This window comes from Nerophis ophidion, linkage group LG07 (assembly GCF_033978795.1).
Source record: "Nerophis ophidion isolate RoL-2023_Sa linkage group LG07, RoL_Noph_v1.0, whole genome shotgun sequence".
NCBI classification, from domain to species: domain Eukaryota; kingdom Metazoa; phylum Chordata; class Actinopteri; order Syngnathiformes; family Syngnathidae; genus Nerophis; species Nerophis ophidion.
This window is the reverse complement of record NC_084617.1, coordinates 2,919,657-2,945,361: the sequence shown is the minus strand read 5'-3', so window position 1 is coordinate 2,945,361 and position 25,705 is coordinate 2,919,657. Positions and strand designations below refer to the sequence as shown.

General features: G+C 36.0%; 1 protein-coding gene across 6 annotated transcripts in view; it reads left to right on the top strand.

The window, feature by feature from the left end:
* adgrl1a (adhesion G protein-coupled receptor L1a) overlaps positions 1 to 25,705 on the top strand; it is a 502,860-nt gene that overhangs the window by 283,455 nt on the left and 193,700 nt on the right. For all 6 annotated transcript variants that reach the window (XM_061905195.1, XM_061905196.1, XM_061905201.1 and 3 more), the window contains 2 exons: positions 6,546 to 6,759; positions 18,933 to 19,042. In XM_061905195.1, the coding sequence (XP_061761179.1) occupies positions 6,546 to 6,759; positions 18,933 to 19,042 (324 nt within the window). The remainder of the gene's footprint in view (positions 1 to 6,545; positions 6,760 to 18,932; positions 19,043 to 25,705) is intronic.

Here is a 25,705-nt window from a genome sequence, read left to right as displayed (position 1 = left end):
TCACACTATTATGTTAGATCCACTATGGACTGGACTCACACTATTATGTTAGATCCACTATGGACTGGACTCTCACTATTATGTTAGATCCACAATGGACTGGACTCTCTCACTATTATGTTAGATCCACTATGGACTGGACTCTCTCACTATTATGTTAGATCCACTATGGACTGGACTCTCACACTATTATGTTAGATCCACTATGGACTGGACTCACACTATTATGTTAGATCCACTATGGACTGGACTCTCACACTATTATGTTAGATCCACTATGGACTGGACTCTCACTATTATGTTAGATCCACTATGGACTGGATTCTCACTATTATGTTAGATCCCCTATGGACTGGACTCTCACACTATTATGTTAAATCCACTATGGACTGGACTCTCACACTATTATGTTAAATCCACTATGGACTGGACTCTCACTATTATGTTAGATCCACAATGGACTGGACTCTCTCACTCTAATGTTAGATCCACTATGGACTGGACTCTCTCACTATTATGTTAGATCCACTATGGACTGGACTCTCACACTATTATGTTAGATCCACTATGGACTGGACTCACACTATTATGTTAGATCCACTATGGACTGGACTCTCACACTATTATGTTAGATCCACTATGGACTGGACTCTCACTATTATGTTAGATCCACTATGGACTGGACTCTCACTATTATGTTAGATCCACTATGGACTGGACTCTCACTATTATGTTAGATCCACTATGGACTGGACTCTCACTATTATGTTAGATCCACTATGGACTGGACTCTCACTATTATGTTGGATCCACTATGGACTGGACTCTCACTATTATGTTAGATCCACTATGGACTGGACTCTCACTATTATGTTAGATCCACTATGGACTGGACTCTCACTATTATGTTAGATCCACTATGGACTGGACTCTCACACTATTATGTTAGATCCACTATGGACTGGACTCTCACACTATTATGTTAGATCCACTATGGACTGGACTCTCACTATTATGTTAGATCCACTATGGACTGGACTCTCACACTATTATGTTAGATCCACTATGGACTGGACTCACACTATTATGTTAGATCCACTATGGACTGGACTCTCACTATTATGTTAGATCCACTATGGACTGGACTCTCACACTATTAGTGGCACGCTGGAGCTTTTTCAAAAATGCATGAAAAATGGAAAGAAATGAGGTGAAAACTATACGTTTTTTGTTTTGATATAGTTTCTGTAAGAGGACAAACATGACATAAACCTCTATAATTGTTATAAAACACAATGTTTACATTAAATATGCTTCCCTGATTCGAGTATTTGGCGAGCGCCGTTTCGTCCTAATAATTTTGGCGGTCCTTGAACTCATCGTGGTTTGTTTACATGAGGGGTGTCCAAACTTTTTCCACTGAGGGCCCCACACAGAAAAATTTAAGCATGTGGGGACATTTTGATATTTTACATTTTTATATCATAACAAAATATACGTTTGTTTTTTTATTATTATTATAATTTGTTATTTAATGCTTACAGTAAATCTCTATATCAACTTCAAATTGATACAAACTAAAAAAAAATCCTTTTCAAAAACAACTTTGTTTTTATAGTAAAACTGAAATATGCAGTATTTAGTCATTAGAGCCCTAAAAGATCAATAATGCAGGACTTTTAATTCTTTAATATTTTTGAGTAATCACAATGAAAAGTTAAAAAAAAATCCCACAAAATACATTTGGGAGCCAAAAGGTCCCCCAATCATAAAGTGATACATTTTTATTGGTGTTTTTATTTTTATTATCAACACTTAAGTTACGAGAACAACTTCAATATTTGTCGATTTTACTTTTGAACTATTATTTTGTTTCTTTTAAGCTTTTTTGTCAAAGAAAACTGATTTTTCAATAAGGCAACCACACAATACATGCAATAATTTTTTCCACATAAAACATTTTAAAGTGAAATTTTTGAAGTAATTTCAGCCATGAATAAGTCAATAATTCATTGTAACATAGATTTTGTGTATTTTTTTCTTTTTATTTTGGAGCAACGGCAAAAACAATTAAAATAAGGGGGAAAAAAGCCTGCAACTTTGTGTCAACATTGCAACTTTTTCTCGTTTTTTATGTTTATTTTTTATTTTTGCAATACTATCAATTGTGCAATTTTTGCAGAATGTGTGGCGGGCTGGTAAACAATTAGCTGCGGGCCCACTTTGGACACCCCTGGTTTAGATGTACAACTTTCTCCGACCTTCTAAGACGTGTTTTATGCCACTTCTTTATCTGTCTCATTTTGTCCACCAAACTTTTAACGCTGTGTATGAATGCTCAAAGGTGTGTTTTGTTGACGTTATTGACTTGTGTGAAGTGCTAATCAGACATTTGGTCACTGCATGACTGCATGCTAATCGATGCTAACATGCTATTTATTCAACCTTTTTGTATCCGCGGCCCGGTGGTTGGGGACCACTGATTTAGGCTAGCCGTATGTACATATTGCATTATTATGTCTCATTTGTAGCTATATTTCAGCTCATTTAGTTTCCTTTAAGTCCTCTTAATTCACTTCATATCTCATGACACACTATCTGTATGTAATATGGCTTTTAATTGTTTGCAGCTCCAGACTGATTTGTTTTTGTATTTTTGGTCCAATATGGTTCTTTCAACTTTGCCGACCGCTGCTCTTTGGGGAGGCGGTGAAAGGTGTAGACTGTTGGAAAGTGCAAGAGAGAAGAACTCTCCCTGGAGTCTTCTTCCTTCATGCCTCTCAGTCTGTCTCAGCCATTAACCCCGCGTACCTCAAACCTCCCTGCTGGCTTCTGTCCAACACACAAACTGACCACCATGGCCTCGACACGGTCAGACTGACACAGTTTCTCTCTCTCTGGGCGACGCCGTGAAGGACGGGAGTCCTGCTGCCGGGCCCGGGTGTCGGACTTTAACGTTTGACACTCTCACAGTTTGTCTCGCCAACACAGACGTGTCTCGTTGGAGAGGCCGGGAAGATTTGTTTGCCAACATGTGATGTGTGTGTGACAATTTGTGTGTGACAATGTGTGTGTGTGACCGTGTGATGATATGTGTGTGACCGTGTGATGATGTGTGTGTCACCGTGTGACAATGTGTGTGTGACTGTGTGACAATGTGTGTGTGACTCTGTGATGATGTGTGTGTCACTGTGTGACAATGTGTGTGTGACTGTGTGATGATGTGTGTGTCACTGTGTGATGATGTGTGTGTGTGACTGTGTGACAATGTGTGTGTCACCGTGTAAAGATGTGTGTGTGACTGTGTGACAATGTGTGTGTCACCGTGTAAAGATGTGTGTGTGACTGTGTGACAATGTGTGTGTGACTGTGTGACAATGTGTGTGTGACTGTGTGACAATGTGTGTGTGACCGTGTGACAATGTGTGTGTGACCGTGTGACAATGTGTGTGTGACCGTGTGACGATGTGTGTGTGACCGTGTGATGATGTGTGTGTCATCATGATGTGTGTGTGACCGTGTGACAATGTGTGTGTGACCGTGTGATGATGTGTGTGTCATCATGATGTGTGTGTGACCGTGTGACAATGTGTGTGACTGTGTGACAACGTGTGTGTGTCACTGTGTGATGATGTGTGTGTGCCCGTGTGACAATGTGTGTGTGACTTTGTGACCATGTGTGTGTGACCATGTGACAATGTGTGTGTGTCACCGTGTGACAATGTGTGTGTGACCATGTGACAATGTGTGTGTGACTGTGTGATAATGTGTGTGTCACTGTGTGATGATGTGTGTGTGTGACTGTGTGACAATGTGTGTGTCACCGTGTAAAGATGTGTGTGTGACTGTGTGACAATGTGTGTGTGACTGTGTGATAATGTGTGTGTGACAATGTGTGTGTGACCGTGTGACAATGTGTGTGTGACAATGTGTGTGTGACCGTGTGACAATGTGTGTGTGACGATGTGTGTGTCACCGTGTGACAATGTGTGTGTGACCGTGTGATGATGTGTGTGTCACCATGTGACCATGTATGTGTGACAGTGTGATGATGTGTGTGTGACCATGTGACGATGTGTGTGTGACCGTGTGACAATGTGTGTGTGTCACTGTGTGATGATGTGTGTGATGATGTGTGTGACCATGTGACAATGTGTGTGTGTCACTGTGTGATGATGTGTGTGTCACCGTGTGATGATGTGTGTGTGACTGTGTGACAATGTGTGTGTGACCGTGTGATGATGTGTGTGTCATCATGATGTGTGTGTGACCGTGTGACAATGTGTGTGACTGTGTGACAACGTGTGTGTGTCACTGTGTGATGATGTGTGTGTGACCGTGTGACAATGTGTGTGTGACTTTGTGACCATGTGTGTGTCACCGTGTGACAATGTGTGTGTGACCATGTGACAATGTGTGTGTGACTGTGTGACAATGTGTGTGTGACCGTGTGACGATGTGTGTGTGACCGTGTGATGATGTGTGTGTCACCATGTGACGATGTGTGTGTCACCGTGTGACAATGTATGTGTGACCATTTGACAGTGTGTGTGTCACCGTGTGATGTGTGTGTGTCACCGTGTGATGATGTGTGTGTGTCACCGTGTGACGATGTGTGTGTGACCGTGTGACAATGTGTGTGTGACCGTGTGATGATGTGTGTGTCACCATGTGACGATGTGTGTGTCACCGTGTGACAATGTATATGTGACCATTTGACAGTGTGTGTGTCACCGTGTGATGTGTGTGTGTCACCGTGTGATGATGTGTGTGTGTCACCGTGTGACGATGTGTGTGTGACCGTGTGACAATGTGTGTGTCACTGTGTGATGATGTGTGTGTCCATGTGACAATGTGTGTGTCATTGTGTGACGATGTGTGTGTCACTGTGTGATGATGTGTGTGTGCCCGTGTGACAATGTGTGTGTGACTGTGTGACGATGTGTGTGTGAAATGTGTGTGTGTGTGTGACTGTGTGACAATGTGTGTGTCACCGTGTGACGATGTGTGTGTGACCGTGTGACGATGTGTGTGTCACTGTGTGATGATGTGTGTGTGCCCGTGTGACAATGTGTGTGTGACTGTGTGACGATGTGTGTGTGACCGTGTGACAATGTGTGTGTGCAATGTGTGTGTGTGACTGTGTGACAATGTGTGTGTCACCGTGTGACGATGTGTGTGTGACCATGTGACAATGTGTGTGTGTCACCGTGTGACAATGTGTGTGTGACCATGTGACAATGTGTGTGTCACCATGTGATGATGTGTGTGTCACCGTGTGATGATGTGTGTGTCACCATGTGATGATGTGTGTGTGAGAGACTCACATTTTTGCAGTAGATTCGATTAAAGACTAGAGTGCGGTCAAAGAGGTTACTTCCGACTAACTTTTTTCAGAAAGTCGTTAGAAACAGCAGAGTGTTCCTGTAATGATGTTCCATAAATTCTTTTTTAAATTTTTTCAAAAAGATTCGAATTAGCTCGTTTTTCTCTTCTTTTTTTCGGTTGAATTTTGAATTTTAAAGAGTCGAAATATATTTATACAAATATTTATCTGTTTTTATATATATTTATTGTGAGAACTCATTAAGATGATCAGTGTTTCCACAAAGATAAATATCCATCCATCCATCAATTTTCTACCGCTTATTCCCTTTTGGGGTCGCGGGGGGCGCTGGCGCCTATCTCAGCTACAATATCATTAATTATTAATAATAACATAGAGTTAAAGGTAAACTGAGCAAATTGGCTATTTCTGGCAATTTATTTAAGTGTGTATCCAACTGGTAACCCTTTGCATTAATCAGTACCCAAGAAGTAGCTCTTGGTTTTGTTGTGTTTGGACCAGATGTTCCTCCGAGGGAATTTTAAGCTGCTGGTCACCCCAAAGTTCTTTTGATGACACATAAGATGATTTTAAATGAATCCCAGACAGAGTAGGTATCTTGACATTTTACTCCAAAGCTTTGGAGAGACACCTTCAAATCGCATCGCCCAAGTTGATCTGACAACACCACGGAAGTCTTGCCTTTTTCCCTACGCCACTCGCTGCCCTACAGAGCGAATACCCTTAATTATTGTCTTCCTCAGCCGGGGTCAGAAAGAAATAGGAAGGAGTATCGCTGTTCCTGCGTTCTAAGCACAAGGTCGTCACCAGTGTACCATCGGTCAGGAGATAGGGAAAATATAAACAGAGTACAAAATGGAACACTAGCTATTTCAAATATGATTGTAGAGAATAGAAATAACTTTTAAATATGGATAAATGTCGATATTTATCTCGGTCAGTTTCAAAAAGGTTTCACTGCTTTTTGGGGTTTTGTACAAAATAGTGAAGTCCAGCACCTTATTTTTCTGTAAATGTGAGCCCTGAAATAATTTAGTAGAACCCCCGGTCTTTGGTCAAAAAGTGTGTAATATGTTTAACGAGATGAGAGTTCTGTCATCCTTTTATGAGCGCTGACTAAGACTAAAGTGCCGTGTTTTAGGAAGAGTCAAGGTCAGCAGACTTCTTCCTCATTTTTATTCTGCCGTCTCCTCCTCAGCCCTCAGCCGCTCGATGATGCCCTTTGGCTTGATGCGGCGGGAGCTGGCGTGCGAAGGTTACCCCATCGAGCTGCGATGCCCCGGCAGCGACGTCATCATGATCGAGACGGCCAACTACGGACGCACCGACGACAAGATCTGTGACGCCGACCCTTTCCAGATGGAGAACGTGCAGTGTTACCTTCCTGACGCCGTCAAGATCATGTCTCACAGGTCGCTGGCTCCTCCCCCGTGGACTCTTCATTAGGCACACCAGAATAATAATAACATAACTCCATAATCTGTGGACTCTTCATTAGGCACACCCTCATAATAATCATATAACTACACATTAGTAATAATAATAATGATATAACTCAATCAGTGGCCTCTTCATTAGGCACACCCTCATAATAATAACATAACTCCATAGTCAGTGGCCTCTTCATTAGGCACACCCTCATAATAATAACGTAACTCCATAGTCAGTGGCCTCTTCATTAGGCACACCCTCATAATAATAACGTAACTCCATAGTCAGTGGCCTCTTCATTAGGCACACCCTCATAATAATAACATAACTACACATTAGTAATAATAATAATGATATAACTCAATCAGTGGCCTCTTCATTAGGCACACCCTCATAATAATAACATAACTCCATAGTCAGTGGCCTCTTCATTAGGCACACCCTCATAATAATAACATAACTCCATAGTCAGTGGCCTCTTCATTAGGTACACCCTCATAATAATAACATAACTCCATAGTCAGTGGCCTCTTCATTAGGCACACCCTCATAATAATAACATAACTCCATAGTCAGTGGCCTCTTCATTAGGCACACCCTCATAATAATAACATAACTCCATAGTCAGTGGCCTCTTCATTAGGCACACCCTCATAATAATAACATAACTCCATAGTCAGTGGCCTCTTCATTAGGCACACCCTCATAATAATAACATAACTCCACAATATTATTAATAATGATACAACTCCATAATCACTGGCCTCTTCATTAGGCACACCCTCATAATAATAACATAACTCCATAGTCAGTGGCCTCTTCATTAGGCACACCCTCATAATAATAACATAACTCCTTAGTCAGTGGCCTCTTCATTAGGCACACCCTCATAATAATAACATAACTCCATAGTCAGTGGCCTCTTCATTAGGCACACCCTCATAATAATAACATAACTCCATAGTCAGTGGCCTCTTCATTAGGCACACCCTCATAATAATAACATAACTACACATTAGTAATAATAATAATGATATAACTCAATCAGCGGCCTCTTCATTAGGCACACCCTCATAATAATAACATAACTCCTTAGTCAGTGGCCTCTTCATTAGGCACACCCTCATAATAATAACGTAACTCCATAGTCAGTGGCCTCTTCATTAGGCACACCCTCATAATATTAATACTCATATAACTCCATAATCACTGGCCTTTTCATTAGGCACACCAGGATAATAATGATATAACCACACATTAATAAAAATAATAATAATAATAATAATGATATAACTCAATCAGTGGCCTCTTCATTAGGCACACCCTAATAATAATGATTTAACAACACAATAATAATAATAATAATAATGATATAACTCAATCAGTGGCATCTTCATTAGAAACACCCTGATAATAATAATAATATAACTCCATAGTCACTGGCCATTTCATTAGGCACACTGTAATAATAATGATATAACCACACATTAATAATAATAATAATAATAATGATATAACTTCATAGTCACTGGCCTCTTCATAAGGCACACTGTAATAATAATATAACCACACATTAATAATAATAATAATATAACTCCATAATCAGTGGCCTCTCCATTAGGCACACTGTAATAATAATATAACCACACATTAATAATAATAATAATATAACTCCATAATCACTGGCCTCTCCATTAGGCACACTGTAATAATAATATAACCACACATTAATAATAATAATAATATAACTCCATAATCAGTGGCCTCTCCATTAGGCACACTGTAATAATAATATAACTACACATTAATAATAATAATAATAATAATATAACTCCATAATCAGTGGCCTCTCCATTAGGCACACTGTAATAATAATATAACTACACATTAATAATGATAATAATATAACTCCATAATCAGTGGCCTCTCCATTAGGCACACTGTAATAATAATATAACTACACATTAATAATAATAATAATAATACTAAGATAACTCCATACTCACTGGCCTCTTCATTAGGTACACTGTAATAATAATATAACTACACATTAATAATAATAATAATAATAATAATAATACTAAGATAACTCCATACTCACTGTCCTCTTCATTAGGTACACTATAATAATAATAATATGACCACACATTATTAATAATAATAATACTATAACTCCATAGTTACTGGCCTCTTCATTAGGCACACTGTAATAATAATATAACTACACATTAATAATAATAATAATAATACTAAGATAACTCCATACTCACTGGCCTCTTCATTAGGTACACTGTAATAATAATATAACTACACATTAATAATAATAATAATAATAATAATAATACTAAGATAACTCCATACTCACTGTCCTCTTCATTAGGTACACTATAATAATAATAATATGACCACACATTATTAATAATAATAATACTATAACTCTATAGTTACTGGCCTCTTCATTAGGCACACTGTAATAATAATAATATAACTCCCTAGTCACCGGCATGTCCGTTTGGGACACTGTAATAATAATATAACAACACATTAATAATAATAATAATAATAATATAACTCCATAGTCACTGGCCTCTTCATTAGGCACACTGTAATAATGATACAACTACACATTTATAATAATAATAATACGAATATAACTCCATATTCAGTGGTCTCTTCAGTAGGCACACTGTAATAATAATAATATAACCACACATTAATAGTAATAATAATATAACTCCATAGTTACTGGCCTCTTCATTAGGCACACTGTAATAATAATAATAATAATAATAATAATAATATAACTCCAGTCAGTGGCCTCTTCATTAGGCACACAGTAATAAAGTAATACAAATAATATAAACACACATTAATAATAACAATGATAATAATAATATTACAAAGCCAGTTTCCATATAATAATAATAATAATAATGGATTAGATTTATATCGCGCTTTTCTATTGTTATATACTCAAAGCGCTCACAAAGAAGTGGGAACCCATCATTCATTCACACGATGGTGGTGGTAAGCTACATCTGTAGCCACAGCTGCCCTGGGGTAGACTGACGGAGGAGTGGCTGCCAGTTTGCGCCTCCGACCACCACCAATCATTCATTCATCATTCATTCACCGGTGTGAGCGGCACCGGGGGCAAAGGGTGAAGTGTCCTGCCCAAGGACACAGCGGCAGCAACTTTGATGTCAATATGTGGGAAGCGAACCTGCAACCCTCAGGTTTCTGGCACGGCCGCTCTACCCACTACGCCATGCCGCCCCGTAGTAGTGAAATTGTGTTAGATGTAAATATAAACAGAATACAATGATTTGCAAATCCTTTTCAAGCCATATTCAGTTGAATATGCTACAAAGACAACATATTTGATGTTCAAACTCATAAAAAAAATGTTGTGCAAATAATCATTAACTTTAGAATTTGATGCCTGCACCACATGACAAAGAAGTTGGGAAAGGTGGCAATAAATACTGATAAAGTTGAGGAATGCTCATCAAACACTTATTTGGAACATCCCACAGGTGTGCAGGCTAATTGGGAACAGGTGGGTGCCATGATTGGCTATAAAAACAGCTTCCCAAAAAATGCTCAGTCTTTCACAAGAAAGGATGGGGCGAGGTACACCCCTTTGTCCACAACTGTGTGAGCAAATAGTCAAACAGTTTAAGAACAACCTTTCTCAAAGTGACATTGCAAGAAATTGAGGGATTTCAACATCTACGCTCCATAATATCATCAAAAGGTTCAGAGAATCTGGAGAAATCACTCCACGTAAGCGGCATGGCCGGAAACCAACATTGAATGACCGTGACCTTCCATCCCTCAGATGGCACCGTATCAAAAACCAACATCAATCTCTAAAGGATATCACCACATGGGCTCAGGAACACTTCAGAAAATCACTGTCACTAAATATATTTTTTTGCTACATCCGTAAGTGCAAGTTAAAGCTCTGCTATGCCAAACAAAAGCCATTTATCAACAACATCCAGAAACGCTGCCAGCTTCTCTGGGCCCGAGATCATCTAAGATGGACTGATGCAAAGTGGAAAAGTGTTCAGTGGTCTGAAGAGTCCACATTTCAAATCGTTTTTGAAAATATTCAACATTGTGTCATCCGGACCAAAAGGGAAGGGAACAATCCAGACTGTTATCGACGCAAAGTTGAAAAGCCAGCATGTGTGATGGTATGGGGGTGCATTAGTGCCCAAGGCATGGGTAACTTACACATCTGTGAAGGCACCATTAATGCTGAAAGGTACATACAGGTTTTGGAACAACATATGCTGCCATCTAAACACTGTCTTTTTCATGGACGCCCCTGCTTATTTCAGCAAGACAATGCCAAGCCACATTCAGCACGTGTTACAACAGCGTGGCTTTAAACTAAAAGAGTGCGGGTACTTTCCTGGCCCGCCTGCAGTCCAGACCTGTCTCCCATGGAAAATGTGTGGTGCATTATGAAGCGTAAAATAGGACAGCGGAGACCCCGGACTGTTGAAAGACTGAAGCTCTACATAAAACAAGAATGGGAAAGAATTCCACTTTCAAAGCTTCAACAATTAGTTTCCTCAGTTCCCAAACGTTTATTGAGTGTTGTTAAAAGAAAAGGTGATGTAACACAGTGGTGAACATGCCCTTTCCCAACTACTTTGGCACGTTTTGCAGCCATGAAATTCTAAGTTTGTTTTTTTTTTGCAAATAATAATTCAGTTTATGAGTTTGAACATCAAATATGTTGTCTTTGTAGCATATTCAACTGAATATGGCTTGAAAAGGATTTGCAAATCATTGTATTCTGTTTATATTTACATCTAACACAATTTCCCAACTCATATGGAAACAGGGTTTGTATTAATGCTCCACACGAGGCCCGCGGGCCATATTTTGCCCAGGTCTATCGTGGAGGATCCCTGTGTAATGTTCTTGCAATTGATTCCCGAACACCGCAGAGTTCTCCTGTGGTGTACGAGATCTTCGGCCGGCGTTAAGATAGCGCTTCAGTAATTCATGCCTTTATTCATTCATTGTGAAAGCGGGACCCCGGGCCCTTCGCCTTCTGAGGACTCGGGCGCAGGAACTGTTGAGTTGAGTAGCCCCGCTCCAAAAGATGGCAGCAACACAAGCAGAGGAAGTAATTTCACACTAGACTAGATCATGTGACAGCGCCACCCGAGGGGAGGCGGCAGGGAAACGGAGGACAGGCGCGCCTGACGTAGGGAGCGGCTCCTCGCTCTCCTGGGGGATGGCGAGGGGGAGCAATTAGAGGTGAGAGAAGATGGAAGGACGAGCGCAAACACTGCCGGCCGCGTGCAGCGGGGAGAATACATTCATATGCACACAAGCTCGCCGTGTAAAAGCACATCACTGCATGCCTTCTCACGCAACTCCCAGGATCCTGCATCTCTCCCGTGTTGCCTCTTAGACCTTCACTCTCACTCTCCAACATGTTAAGCAGTCCTTTATTTGCCCCACGCTCACACACACACACACACACACACACACACACACACGTATTTGCTACCTTCTTGATACCTGAGAAAAATGCCTCCCTCTTTAGGAGCAGCCTTTCTAGATATATAAAGATGTGTATTTACAACATGAATAATATATACATACTATGCAAATATAAAAAAGTTTGTTGTGAAAAAAAGAGTCAGAGTTTTACAAAAAAAGGTCACGTTTTCACAAGAAAAACTTTGAATTTTGTTAGTATTATGAGAAAAGAGGAAATTTTACTCAATAACCGTCGCAATTTTACAAGGAACGCTTAAAATGATGAAAATCTTAAAAAATAGTCGAAATTTTACCCGACAAAAGTCAATTTTATAGGAAAACTTTAAAAAAATTCCAATATTATAATAATAATCTGAATTTTACTTGGCAAATTTATGACAAGTAAAAAAGTTTTACAAGAACAACAAAAGATATTGGCAATATTTTGATAAAAGTCTGAATTTTATATGACAAATGTCACCATTTTTGCAGTAAAAAGTAATAATTTTACAAAAAAACGTAATAATTTTACACAGAAATGTAATAATATTATGAGGAAATATTGCAATACTACAGAAACAGAAAGGACATGAGAAATTGTTCCCTATTTTATAAGAAAAAAGTTGACACATTGTGAAAAAAAAAGACTACATTAAGTTAGTTTTTTGTTTTTGTTACTGGTTTTAATCTTCATTATTTACTTAGATTTAATAAAGCATGTCTATATATATATTTATTTATTTATTTACTTATTTTAATTAATTTCGGCCCAAAGGGGCGCATTTCAATTTCTTACACACACTTGTTATTTCATATGTTGACCTTCTAAAAGCGACACTATCGGGACCATGATTTATGTCATCACTTGTTCACACCTCCTCATAAGGAAGATAATTTTCCTTCATGTCTCAAGAAGGCTAGAAATACAAGCACACACACACACACACACACACACACACACACACACACACACACACTTGTATTTCGTACCTTCTTGAGAGCTGAGAAAAATGCCTCCCTCTTTAGGTCTTTCTAGATATATAAAGATGTGTATTTACAACATGAATAATATATACATACTATGCAAATATAAAAAAGCTTGTTGTGAAAAAAAGAGTCAGAATACAAGAAAAAGGTCATTTTTCACAAGAAAAAAATGGAATTTTGTTAGTATTATGATAAAAGAGGAAATTTTATTCAACACAAGTCAACATTTTTCAAGAAAAACTGAACATTTGTCCAATATTATGATAAAAATTGGAATTTTACTCAATAACCAACGCAATTTTACAAGGAAAGCTTAAAATTAGGAAAATCTTGTAAAATAGTCGAAATTTTACTCAAAAAAGTCACAATTAATTTTATAGGAAAACTTTAAAAAATTCCCAATATTATAATAATAATCGGAATTTTACCTGGCAAATTTATGACAAGTAAAAAAGTTTTACAATGTTTGCAGTAAAAAGTAATAATTTTACAAAAAAAGTAATTATTTTTTTCATAAAACTGTAATAATATTATGAGAAAATATTGCAATACTACAGAAACAGAAAGAATATGAGAAATTGTTCCCAATTTTATAAGAAAAAAGTCGACACATTGTGAAAAAAAGACTACATTTATGGTTTTAATCTTCATTATTTACTTCAAGTTAATACAGCATGTCTATATATATATATTTATTTATTTTAATTAATTTCGGCCCAAAAGGGTGCAATTCAATTTCTTACACACACTTGTTATTTCATATGTTGACCTTCTAAAAGCGACACTATTGGGACCATGATTTATGTCATCACTTGTTCACACCTCCTCATATGGAAGATACTTTTCCTTCTTCATCTCTCAAGAAGGCTAGAAATACAAGCACACACACACACGCACACACACGCACACACACACACACACACACACACACACACACACACACTTGTATTTCGTACCTTCTTGAGACCTGAGAAAAATGCCTCCCTCTTTAGGTCTTTCTAGATATATAAAGATGTGTATTTACAACATGAATAATATATACATACTATGCAAATATAAAAAAGCTTGTTGTGAAAAAAAGAGTCAGAATACAAGAAAAAGGTCATTTTTCACAAGAAAAACTTTGAATGTTGTTAGCATTATGAGAAAAGAGGAAATTTTACTCAACGCAAGTCAACATTTTTCAAGAAAAACTGAACATTTGTGCAATGTTGTGATTGAAATTTGGAATTTTACTCAATAACCGTCGCAATTTTACAAGGAAAGCTTAAAATGATGAAAATCTTGAAAAATAGTCAAATTTACTCGAAAAAGTCACAATTAATTTTATAGGAAAACTTCAAAAAATTTCCAATATTATAATAACAATCGGAATTTTACTTGGCAAATTTATGACAAGTAAAAAAGTTTTACAATTTTTGCAGTAAAAAAGCAATAATTTTACAAAAAAACGTAATCATTTTTACATAAAACTGTAATAATATTATGAGAAAGTATCGCAATACTACAGAAAAAGAAAGAATTTGAGAAATTGTTCCCATTTTTATAAGAAAAAAGTCGACACATTGTGAAAAAAAGACTACATTTAGTTTGTTTTTGGTTTTTGTAACTGGTTTTAATCTTCATTATTTACTTCAAATGTTTCCAATATTATAATAATAGTCTGAATTTTACTTGGCAAATTTATGACAAGTAAACACGTTTTACAAGAACAACAAAATGAATTGGCAATATTTTGATAAAAGTCTGAATTTTATATGACAAACGTCACCATTTTTGCATTAAAAAGTCAATAATTTTACATAGAAACGTAATAATATCATGAGGAAATATTGCAATACTACAGAAAAAGAAAGAATATGAGAAATTTTTCCCAATTTTATAAGAAAAAAGTCGACACATTGTGAAAAAAAGACTACATTTAGTTTGTTTTTGGTTTTTGTAACTGGTTTTAATCTCAATATTTACTTCAAGTTAATACAGCATGTCTATATATATTAATTTATTTTAATTAATTTCGGCCCAAAGGGGTGCAATTCAATTTCTTACACACACTTGTTATTTCATATGTTGACCTTCTAAAAGCGACACTATTGGGACCATGATTTATGTCATCACTTGTTCACAACTCCTCATATGGAAGATACTTTTCCTTCTTCATCTCTCAAGAAGGCTAGAACTACAAGCACACACACACACACACACACACACACACACACACACACACACTTGTATTTGTTACCTTTTGAGACCTGAGAAAAATGCCTCCCTCTTTAGGAGCAGCCTTTCTAGATATATAAAGATGTGTATTTACAACATGAATAATATATACATACTATGCAAATATAAAAAAGTTTGTTGTGAAAAAAAGAGTCAGAATTTTACAAAAAAAGGTCACGTTTTCACAAGAAAAACTTTGAATTTTGTTAGTATTATGAGAAAAGAGGAAATTTTACTCAACGCAAGTCAACATTTTTAAGAAAAACTAAACATTTTTGCAATATTGTGATTGAAATTTGGAATTTTACTCAATAACCGTCGCAATTTTACAAGGAAAGTTTAAAATGATGAAAATCTTGAAAAATAGTCGAAATTTTACTCGAAAAAGTCACAATTTTAAAGGAAAACTTTAAAAAAATTCCAATATTATAATAATAATCGGAATTTTACTTGGCAAATTAATGACAAGTAAAAAAGTTTGCAGTAAAAAGTAATAATGTTTCAAAAAAACATAAGAATTTTTACATAAAACTGTAATAATATTATGAGAAAATATTGCAATACTACAGAAACAGAAAGAATATGAGAAATGTTTCCCAATTTTATAAGAAAAAAGTCGACATTGTGAAAAAAAAGACTACATTTAGTTTGTTTTTGGTTTTTTTAACTGGTTTTAATCTTCATTATTTACTTCAAGTTAATACAGCATGTCTATATATATATATATATATATTTATTTATTTTAATTAATCTTGGCCCAAAGGGGTGCAATTCAATTTCTTACACACACTTGTTATTTCATATGTTGACCTTCTAAAAGCGACACTATTGGGACCATGATTTATGTCATCACTTGTTCACACCTCCTCATATGGAAGATACTTTTCCTTCTACATGTCTCAGAAGGCTAGAGATACAAGCACACACACACACACACACACACACACACACACACACACACACACACACACACTTGTATTTGCTACCTTCTTGAGAGCTGAGAAAAATGCCTCCCTCTTTAGGAGCAGCCTTTCTAGATATATAAAGATGTGTATTTACAACATGAAAAATATATACAAACTATGCAAATATAAAAAAGTTTGTTGTGAAAAAAAGAGTCAGAATTTTACAAAAAAAGGTCACGTTTTCACAAGAAAAACTTTGAATTTTGTTAGTATTATGATAAAAGAGGAAATTTTACTCAACGCAAGTCAACATTTTTCAAGAAAAACTGAACATTTGTGCAATATTATGATAAAAATTGGAATTTTACTCAATAACCGTCGCAATTTTACAAGGAAAGCTTAAAATTAGGAAAATCTTGTAAAATAGTCGAAATTTTACTCAAAAAAGTCACAATTAATTTTATAGGAAAACTTAAAAAAATTCCCAATATTATAATAATAATCGGAATTTTACTTGGCAAATTTATGACAAGTAAAAAAGTTTTTCAATTTTTGCAGTAAAAAGTAATAATTTTACAAAAAAACGTAATCATTTTTACATAAAACTGTAATAATATTATGAGAAAATATCGCAATACTACAGAAAAAGAAAGAATTTGAGAAATTGTTCCCATTTTTATAAGAAAAAAGTCAACACGTTGTGGAAAAAAAAGACTACATTTAGTTTGTTTTTGGTTTTTGTAACTGGTTTTAATCTTCATTCTTTACTTCAAATTTTTCCAATATTATAATAATAGTCTGAATTTTACTTGGCAAATTTATGACAAGTAAACACGTTTTACAAAAACAACAAAATGAATTGGCAATATTTTGATAAAAGTCTGAATTTTATATGACAAATGTCACCATTTTTGCAGTAAAAAAACGTAATAATTTTACATAGAAACGTAATAATATCATGAGAAAAAAAATGCAATACTACAGAAAGAGAAAGAATGAGGAATTGTTCCAAATTTTATAAGAAAAAAGTCGACACATTGTAAAAAATTGGTTTTTGTAACTGGTTTTAATCTTCATTATTTACTTCAAGTTAATACAGCATGTCTATATATATTTATTTATATATTTATTTTAATTAATTTACTGAAAAATGTTTTACAAGAACAACAAAAGAAATTGGCAATATTTTGATAAAAGTCAGAATTTTATATGACAAATGTCACCATTTTTGCAGTAAAAAGTAATAGTTTTACAAAAAACGTAATAATTTTACAAAGAAACGTAATCATATTATGAGAAAATATTGCAACACTACAGAAACAGAAAGAATATGAGAAATTGTTCCCAATTTTATAAGAAAAAAGTCGACACATTGTGAAAAAAAAACTACATTTAGTTTGTTTTTGGTTTTTGTAACATGTCTACATATATATGTATTTATTTTAATTAATTTCGGCCCAAGGGGGTGCGTTTCAATTCCTTACACACACTTGTTATTTCATATGTTGACCTTGTTATTTCATATGTTGACCTTTTAAAATCGACACTATAGGCACCGATTTATGTCATCACTTGTTCACACCTCCTCGTATGGAAGATACTTTTCCTTCTTCATGTCTCAAGAAGGCTAGAAATACAAGCGCACACACACACACACACACACACACACACACACACACACACACACGCAGGTTGGAGTCTGACTTAAGTATTTTACACACTCAGTACATTTCGAGATGGGTTACTGGTCACAGCTTGAGTTGACATTCAATACAATAATCATATTAAGCAAGGAAAATAATAACAACACAACATTTATTTGCACAAACATGGCACCTGTAAAGCTTACATCTACAGGCGAGTTTCAGAACAGTTTTATGCTGCCGAAAACTGCTAAAGGTTTCCAAAACCCAACTCCGTGATGCCCACAGATCTACGTTAACAGTAATATTTACTTGGTCTAGAAACACTTTACTGTAGGGATCTGCCAGGTTTTTCAAGTAAATGACCCCCAGACCGAGAGAGAGAGACCCTGTTTGGGTTTGAAATGAAAGTGGCCCTCAAGGTACCTTGTGCAATATTCACAAGGTGACCACAGCTGCTCCCGGGGTTATGAACACATTCCCTTCCCACACCGTGAAGTAACCTGACTTTTATACCTCAAGTCACCTGATATCTGCACAGCATCAACAGTTCAGATCAGTATTAATGTGAGCACAATATCCCCTTTTATCATCTTCATCACAGTATTGTTGAATATACCCAAAAACTGCAGTATTTTAGACAGGTTTTACAAACATATGTATTTGAATAAACAGACACATAAAATACTTTCTTGGCAGAAGAAACTTTAAATATTTCTCTTGCTTCATTAGAGCCATTTTAGATGTCACCATATGTAAATATGGTAAATAAAAACATAATATAAAATGTTGCATATTTATCAGACAATAATATCTGCAGTCTGATATTGTCGGACATCTCTAGTAATTATAACACTTGCTTGCTTTGCCCCCTTCTCTGTCTTCCAGGTGCAACAACCGCACCCAGTGTGTGGTGGTGGCCGGCTCTGACGTCTTTCCAGACCCGTGCCCGGGAACTTACAAGTACTTGGAGATCCAGTATGAGTGTGTTCCTTACAGTGAGTACCGAGATCCAAATTACCCCCTTTTTTGTTATTGCCGCTAAACCTGTACACTCCACCTCTTCCCTGGCCTGTGAGACCCCCCAAGTCCCCCTCTACTGACTGTGGTCATGTCCTCGCAGACGTCACATTTTGGCCGTCTTCTCTCTCTCTTTCACACACATAAATATCCACAATATGAAACAACATTTCTCCCATCGACACGCACCTTCTCATTTTATGTTTTCTTTATTTCCATGACTATTTACACGCATCAAAACAATGAATAAACACATGTGGAGTTACGTACTTAACAAAAACATGTTTTTTGTTCTAGTTTCTTCAAAATAGCCACCCCTTGCTCGGGTTAATGCTTTGCACACTCTTAGCATTCTCTTCATGAGCTTGAAGAGGTAGTCACTTGAAGGGTTTTCACTTCATGAAGAGAATGCCGCGAGTGTGCAAAGCAGTAATATGAGCAAAGGGTGGCTATTTTGAAGAAATTAGAATACAAAACATGTTTGTGTTAAGTACATAACTGCACATGTGTTCATTCATAGTTTTGATGTGACTATCTACAATGTAAATAGTCATGGAAATAAAGAAAACACATTGAATGAGGAGAAGGTGTGTCCAAACTATTGGTCTGTACTGCATTTATTTATATATATATATATATATATATATATATATATATATATATATATATATATATATATATATATATATATATATATATATATATATATATATATATATATATACACACAGTACAGTATATATATACAATACAGTATATGTATATGTATATATATATAAGTATATATGTGTGTGTATATATATATATATGTGTGTGTGTATATATATTATATATATATATACATATATACATGTATATGTGTGTATATATGTTATATATATGTATATATATATATATATATACATATATATACATATATATGTATATATATATATTATATATATACACACATATATATACATATATAAATACACACACATATATGTATATATATATATATATATATATATATATATATATACATACATACACTCTGATTGGTTTTGGTCTCATCTAGTGGCCAATTGTACTACTTTAGTGATATATTTAGTACATTTAGCTTAAAATGCTTAATTTAGGAAAACAATACATGGCATCTGATTTCATTTTTTTAATCTAAAATGTTCAGCAGAGTAAAATGTGATGTGGCGAGGGACCACTCCAAAGAAATGATTGGATTATTGGAGGGATATTTAATTGTCCTGCCTTCCACTATACATCGCTGCCATACATTTATGAACAAATATACAGTATTTGTTGTAAATGGATCATAGTTTTTTCTCAGGGCGTGTGTACTGATCTGTGATAGTACACTGAGGTGAGTAGCACAGCTCTACATCCTCCTGGGCGTCCTCTGCAGTGGACATTTGGGTTTTGCATATTTGGGCTATTTTTCTTGAACGTTTAACTCTTGACTTCAGAGAGGATGTCAAAGTGGTTTTCATTGAGGGCCACATCCCAGTTCTGGCTGCAGTCAGAGGGCCAATTGGAACAACTAATAGCATTTTTTTGTCCTCATGCAATTGGATGATAAATATTGTTTTCATCAAAAATATCTGTAGATTTTACAGTAAAAACTGACAGTCACCAGAATTGTTCTTCAAATATACAGTAGGTTTTTTGTCTTTTTTTTTTTTTTAACAGCATAAAGTTATCCAGGAAATGGAAAACAAAAACAGACGGGGTTTCTTTTTACTGCAAATTTTACAATGTTTTTTTTTTTTCAACATTAATGTAAATACAAAATCAGTATCAATCAATGTTTACTTATATAGCCCTGAATCACTAGTGTCTCAAAGGGCTGCACAAACCACAACACAAACCACTACGACATCCTCGGTAGGCCCACATAAGGGCAAAACTCACACCCACTGTTAAGTTTTTCTTTTTAATTCTGCCAACTGATCTGCCATTTTTTTTATTCTGCTTTAATTCCATTTACATTAACACAGCAAAAAAAAACGTAGATTTTTCTGTAAAAAACTGGCAGCTCACTCAACAGAAACTATTTGTACTTTTTTAATTTACAGTTATATGCTATTAAAACCTTGAGAGAGAGGAATATATATATATATATATATATATATATATATAATGTTACTAAAACTATATATATATATATAAATATATATATATATAGTTTTACTAACATTTTGTGGTTGACTTGTTTTGAAATCTTAAGTTAAGCAAGTATTTATATTTTCACAAAAACATTGTAAAGTAGGATAATATAGGATAATTTGATATTTGTTACAATTTTGATTAATATTAATATAAGGTGACGAACAATTTTTTCAGGTCAACGCGGGTCACGTAAAATGACGTGTCGGGCCCCTTCTGGCCCCCGGGCCTTGAGTTTGATATCACTTAAAACATGAAGAAGAACAAAATGTCCTCTGCAGATGACGTTGCAGGTTGTTAGCAGGGTGTGACTTTTACAGAGGCTGTTTGCAACTTGATCAAAGTTACATTTTTTAAAAGAAAAATATAAAAAGTACAAGTTTATGTTACTATTAGTGGTTGAGAGGAACACGTCTTCATTTTTATGAACAATTACTGATTGTATGTAATGCAGGTGTCCGTCAACTGGCCTCACCACCATGTGAAGGCGGGGTGTGCACACCCACCGAACACAAAATAGTCCAAAAGATGAAACCAATCATTTTCCGTCATGTTGTTGTTATGATAGAATACACAAGAGCTGGGCAAGTTATGACTCTGGGGCCACACCACCCTTTTCAATCTGGCCCGCCCGACATTCCCAAATCATTTCTGTTTCGGTGTTTAACATGTAAAGGGTAGCTGCCATGATGATGTTTAAGATGTAAAGGGTAGCTGCCATGATGATGTTTAAGATGTAAAGTGTAGCTGCCATGATGATGTTTAAGATGTAAAGGGTAGCTGCCATGATGATGTTTAAGATGTAAAGTGTAGCTGCCATGATGATGTTTAAGATGTAAAGTGTAGCTGCCATGATGATGTTTAAGATGTAAAGTGTAGCTGCCATGATGATGTTTAAGATGTAAAGGGTAGCTGCCATGATGATGTTTAAGATGTAAAGTGTAGCTGCCATGATGATGTTTAAGATGTAAAGTGTAGCTGCCATGATGATGTTTAAGATGTAAAGGGTAGCTGCCATGATGATGTTTAAGATGTAAAGTGTAGCTGCCATGATGATGTTTAAGATGTAAAGGGTAGCTGCCATGATGATGTTTAAGATGTAAAGTGTAGCTGCCATGATGATGTTTAAGATGTAAAGTGTAGCTGCCATGATGATGTTTAAGATGTAAAGTGTAGCTGCCATGATGATGTTTAAGATGTAAAGTGTAGCTGCCATGATGATGTTTAAGATGTAAAGTGTAGCTGCCATGATGATGTTTAAGATGTAAAGTGTAGCTGCCATGATGATGTTTAAGATGTAAAGTGTAGCTGCCATGATGATGTTTAAGATGTAAAGTGTAGCTGCCATGATGATGTTTAAGATGTAAAGTGTAGCTGCCATGATGATGTTTAAGATATAAAGGGTAGCTGACATGATGAAGTTTAAGATGTAAAGTGTAGCTGCCATGATGATGTTTAAGATGCAAAGTGTAGCTGCCATGATGATGTTTAAGATGCAAAGTGTAGCTGCCATGATGTTGTTTAAGATGTAAAGGGTAGCTGCCATGATGATGTTTAAGATGTAAAGGGTAGCTGCCATGATGATGTTTAAGATGTAAAGTGTAGCTGCCATGATGATGTTTAAGATGTAAAGTGTAGCTGCCATGATGATGTTTAAGATGTAAAGTGTAGCTGCCATGATGATGTTTAAGATGTAAAGTGTAGCTGCCATGATGATGTTTAAGATGTAAAGTGTAGCTGCCATGATGATGTTTAAGATGTAAAGGGTAGCTGCCATGATGATGTTTAAGATGTAAAGTGTAGCTGCCATGATGATGTTTAAGATGTAAAGGGTAGCTGCCATGATGATGTTTAAGATGTAAAGGGTAGCTGCCATGATGATGTTTAAGATGTAAAGGGTAGCTGCCATGATGATGTTTAAGATGTAAAGTGTAGCTGCCATGATGATGTTTAAGATGTAAAGTGTAGCTGCCATGATGATGTTTAAGATGTAAAGTGTAGCTGCCATGATGATGTTTAAGATGTAAAGGGTAGCTGCCATGATGATGTTTAAGATGTAAAGTGTAGCTGCCATGATGATGTTTAAGATGTAAAGTGTAGCTGCCATGATGATGTTTAAGATGTAAAGTGTAGCTGCCATGATGATGTTTAAGATGTAAAGGGTAGCTGCCATGATGATGTTTAAGATGTAAAGCGTAGCTGACATGATGATGTTTAAGATGTAAAGTGTAGCTGCCATGATGATGTTTAAGATGCAAAGTGTAGCTGCCATGATGTTGTTTAAGATGTAAAGGGTAGCTGCCATGATGATGTTTAAGATGTAAAGGGTAGCTGCCATGATGATGTTTAAGATGTAAAGTGTAGCTGCCATGATGATGTTTAAGATGTAAAGTGTAGTTGCCATGATGATGTTTAAGATGTAAAGTGTAGCTGCCATGATGATGTTTAAGATATAAAGGGTAGCTGACATGATGATGTTTAAGATGTAAAGTGTAGCTGCCATGATGATGTTTAAGATGCAAAGTGTAGCTGCCATGATGATGTTTAAGATGCAAAGTGTAGCTGCCATGATGTTGTTTAAGATGTAAAGGGTAGCTGCCATGATGATGTTTAAGATGTAAAGGGTAGCTGCCATGATGATGTTTAAGATGTAAAGTGTAGCTGCCATGATGATGTTTAAGATGTAAAGTGTAGCTGCCATGATGATGTTTAAGATGTAAAGTGTAGCTGCCATGATGATGTTTAAGATGTAAAGTGTAGCTGCCATGATGATGTTTAAGATGTAAAGTGTAGCTGCCATGATGATGTTTAAGATGTAAAGGGTAGCTGCCATGATGATGTTTAAGATGTAAAGTGTAGCTGCCATGATGATGTTTAAGATGTAAAGGGTAGCTGCCATGATGATGTTTAAGATGTAAAGGGTAGCTGCCATGATGATGTTTAAGATGTAAAGGGTAGCTGCCATGATGATGTTTAAGATGTAAAGTGTAGCTGCCATGATGATGTTTAAGATGTAAAGTGTAGCTGCCATGATGATGTTTAAGATGTAAAGTGTAGCTGCCATGATGATGTTTAAGATGTAAAGGGTAGCTGCCATGATGATGTTTAAGATGTAAAGTGTAGCTGCCATGATGATGTTTAAGATGTAAAGTGTAGCTGCCATGATGATGTTTAAGATGTAAAGTGTAGCTGCCATGATGATGTTTAAGATGTAAAGGGTAGCTGCCATGATGATGTTTAAGATGTAAAGCGTAGCTGACATGATGATGTTTAAGATGTAAAGTGTAGCTGCCATGATGATGTTTAAGATGCAAAGTGTAGCTGCCATGATGTTGTTTAAGATGTAAAGGGTAGCTGCCATGATGATGTTTAAGATGTAAAGTGTAGCTGCCATGATGATGTTTAAGATGTAAAGTGTAGCTGCCATGATGATGTTTAAGATGTAAAGTGTAGCTGCCATGATGATGTTTAAGATGTAAAGGGTAGCTGCCATGATGATGTTTAAGATGTAAAGTGTAGCTGCCATGATGATGTTTAAGATGTAAAGTGTAGCTGCCATGATGATGTTTAAGATGTAAAGTGTAGCTGCCATGATGATGTTTAAGATGTAAAGGGTAGCTGCCATGATGATGTTTAAGATGTAAAGCGTAGCTGACATGATGATGTTTAAGATGTAAAGTGTAGCTGCCATGATGATGTTTAAGATGCAAAGTGTAGCTGCCATGATGTTGTTTAAGATGTAAAGGGTAGCTGCCATGATGATGTTTAAGATGTAAAGGGTAGCTGCCATGATGATGTTTAAGATGTAAAGTGTAGCTGCCATGATGATGTTTAAGATGTAAAGTGTAGCTGCCATGATGATGTTTAAGATGTAAAGTGTAGCTGCCATGATGATGTTTAAGATGTAAAGTGTAGCTGCCATGATGATGTTTAAGATGTAAAGTGTAGCTGCCATGATGATGTTTAAGATGTAAAGGGTAGCTGCCATGATGATGTTTAAGATGTAAAGTGTAGCTGCCATGATGATGTTTAAGATGTAAAGGGTAGCTGCCATGATGATGTTTAAGATGTAAAGTGTAGCTGCCATGATGATGTTTAAGATGTAAAGTGTAGCTGCCATGATGATGTTTAAGATGTAAAGTGTAGCTGCCATGATGATGTTTAAGATGTAAAGGGTAGCTGCCATGATGATGTTTAAGATGTAAAGGGTAGCTGCCATGATGATGTTTAAGATGTAAAGGGTAGCTGCCATGATGATGTTTAAGATGTAAAGGGTAGCTGCCATGATGATGTTTAAGATGTAAAGTGTAGCTGTCATGATGATGTTTAAGATGTAAAGGGTAGCTGCCATGATGATGTTTAAGATGTAAAGGGTAGCTGCCATGATGATGTTTAAGATGTAAAGGGTAGCTGCCATGATGATGTTTAAGATGTAAAGGGTAGCTGCCATGATGATGTTTAAGATGTAAAGGGTAGCTGCC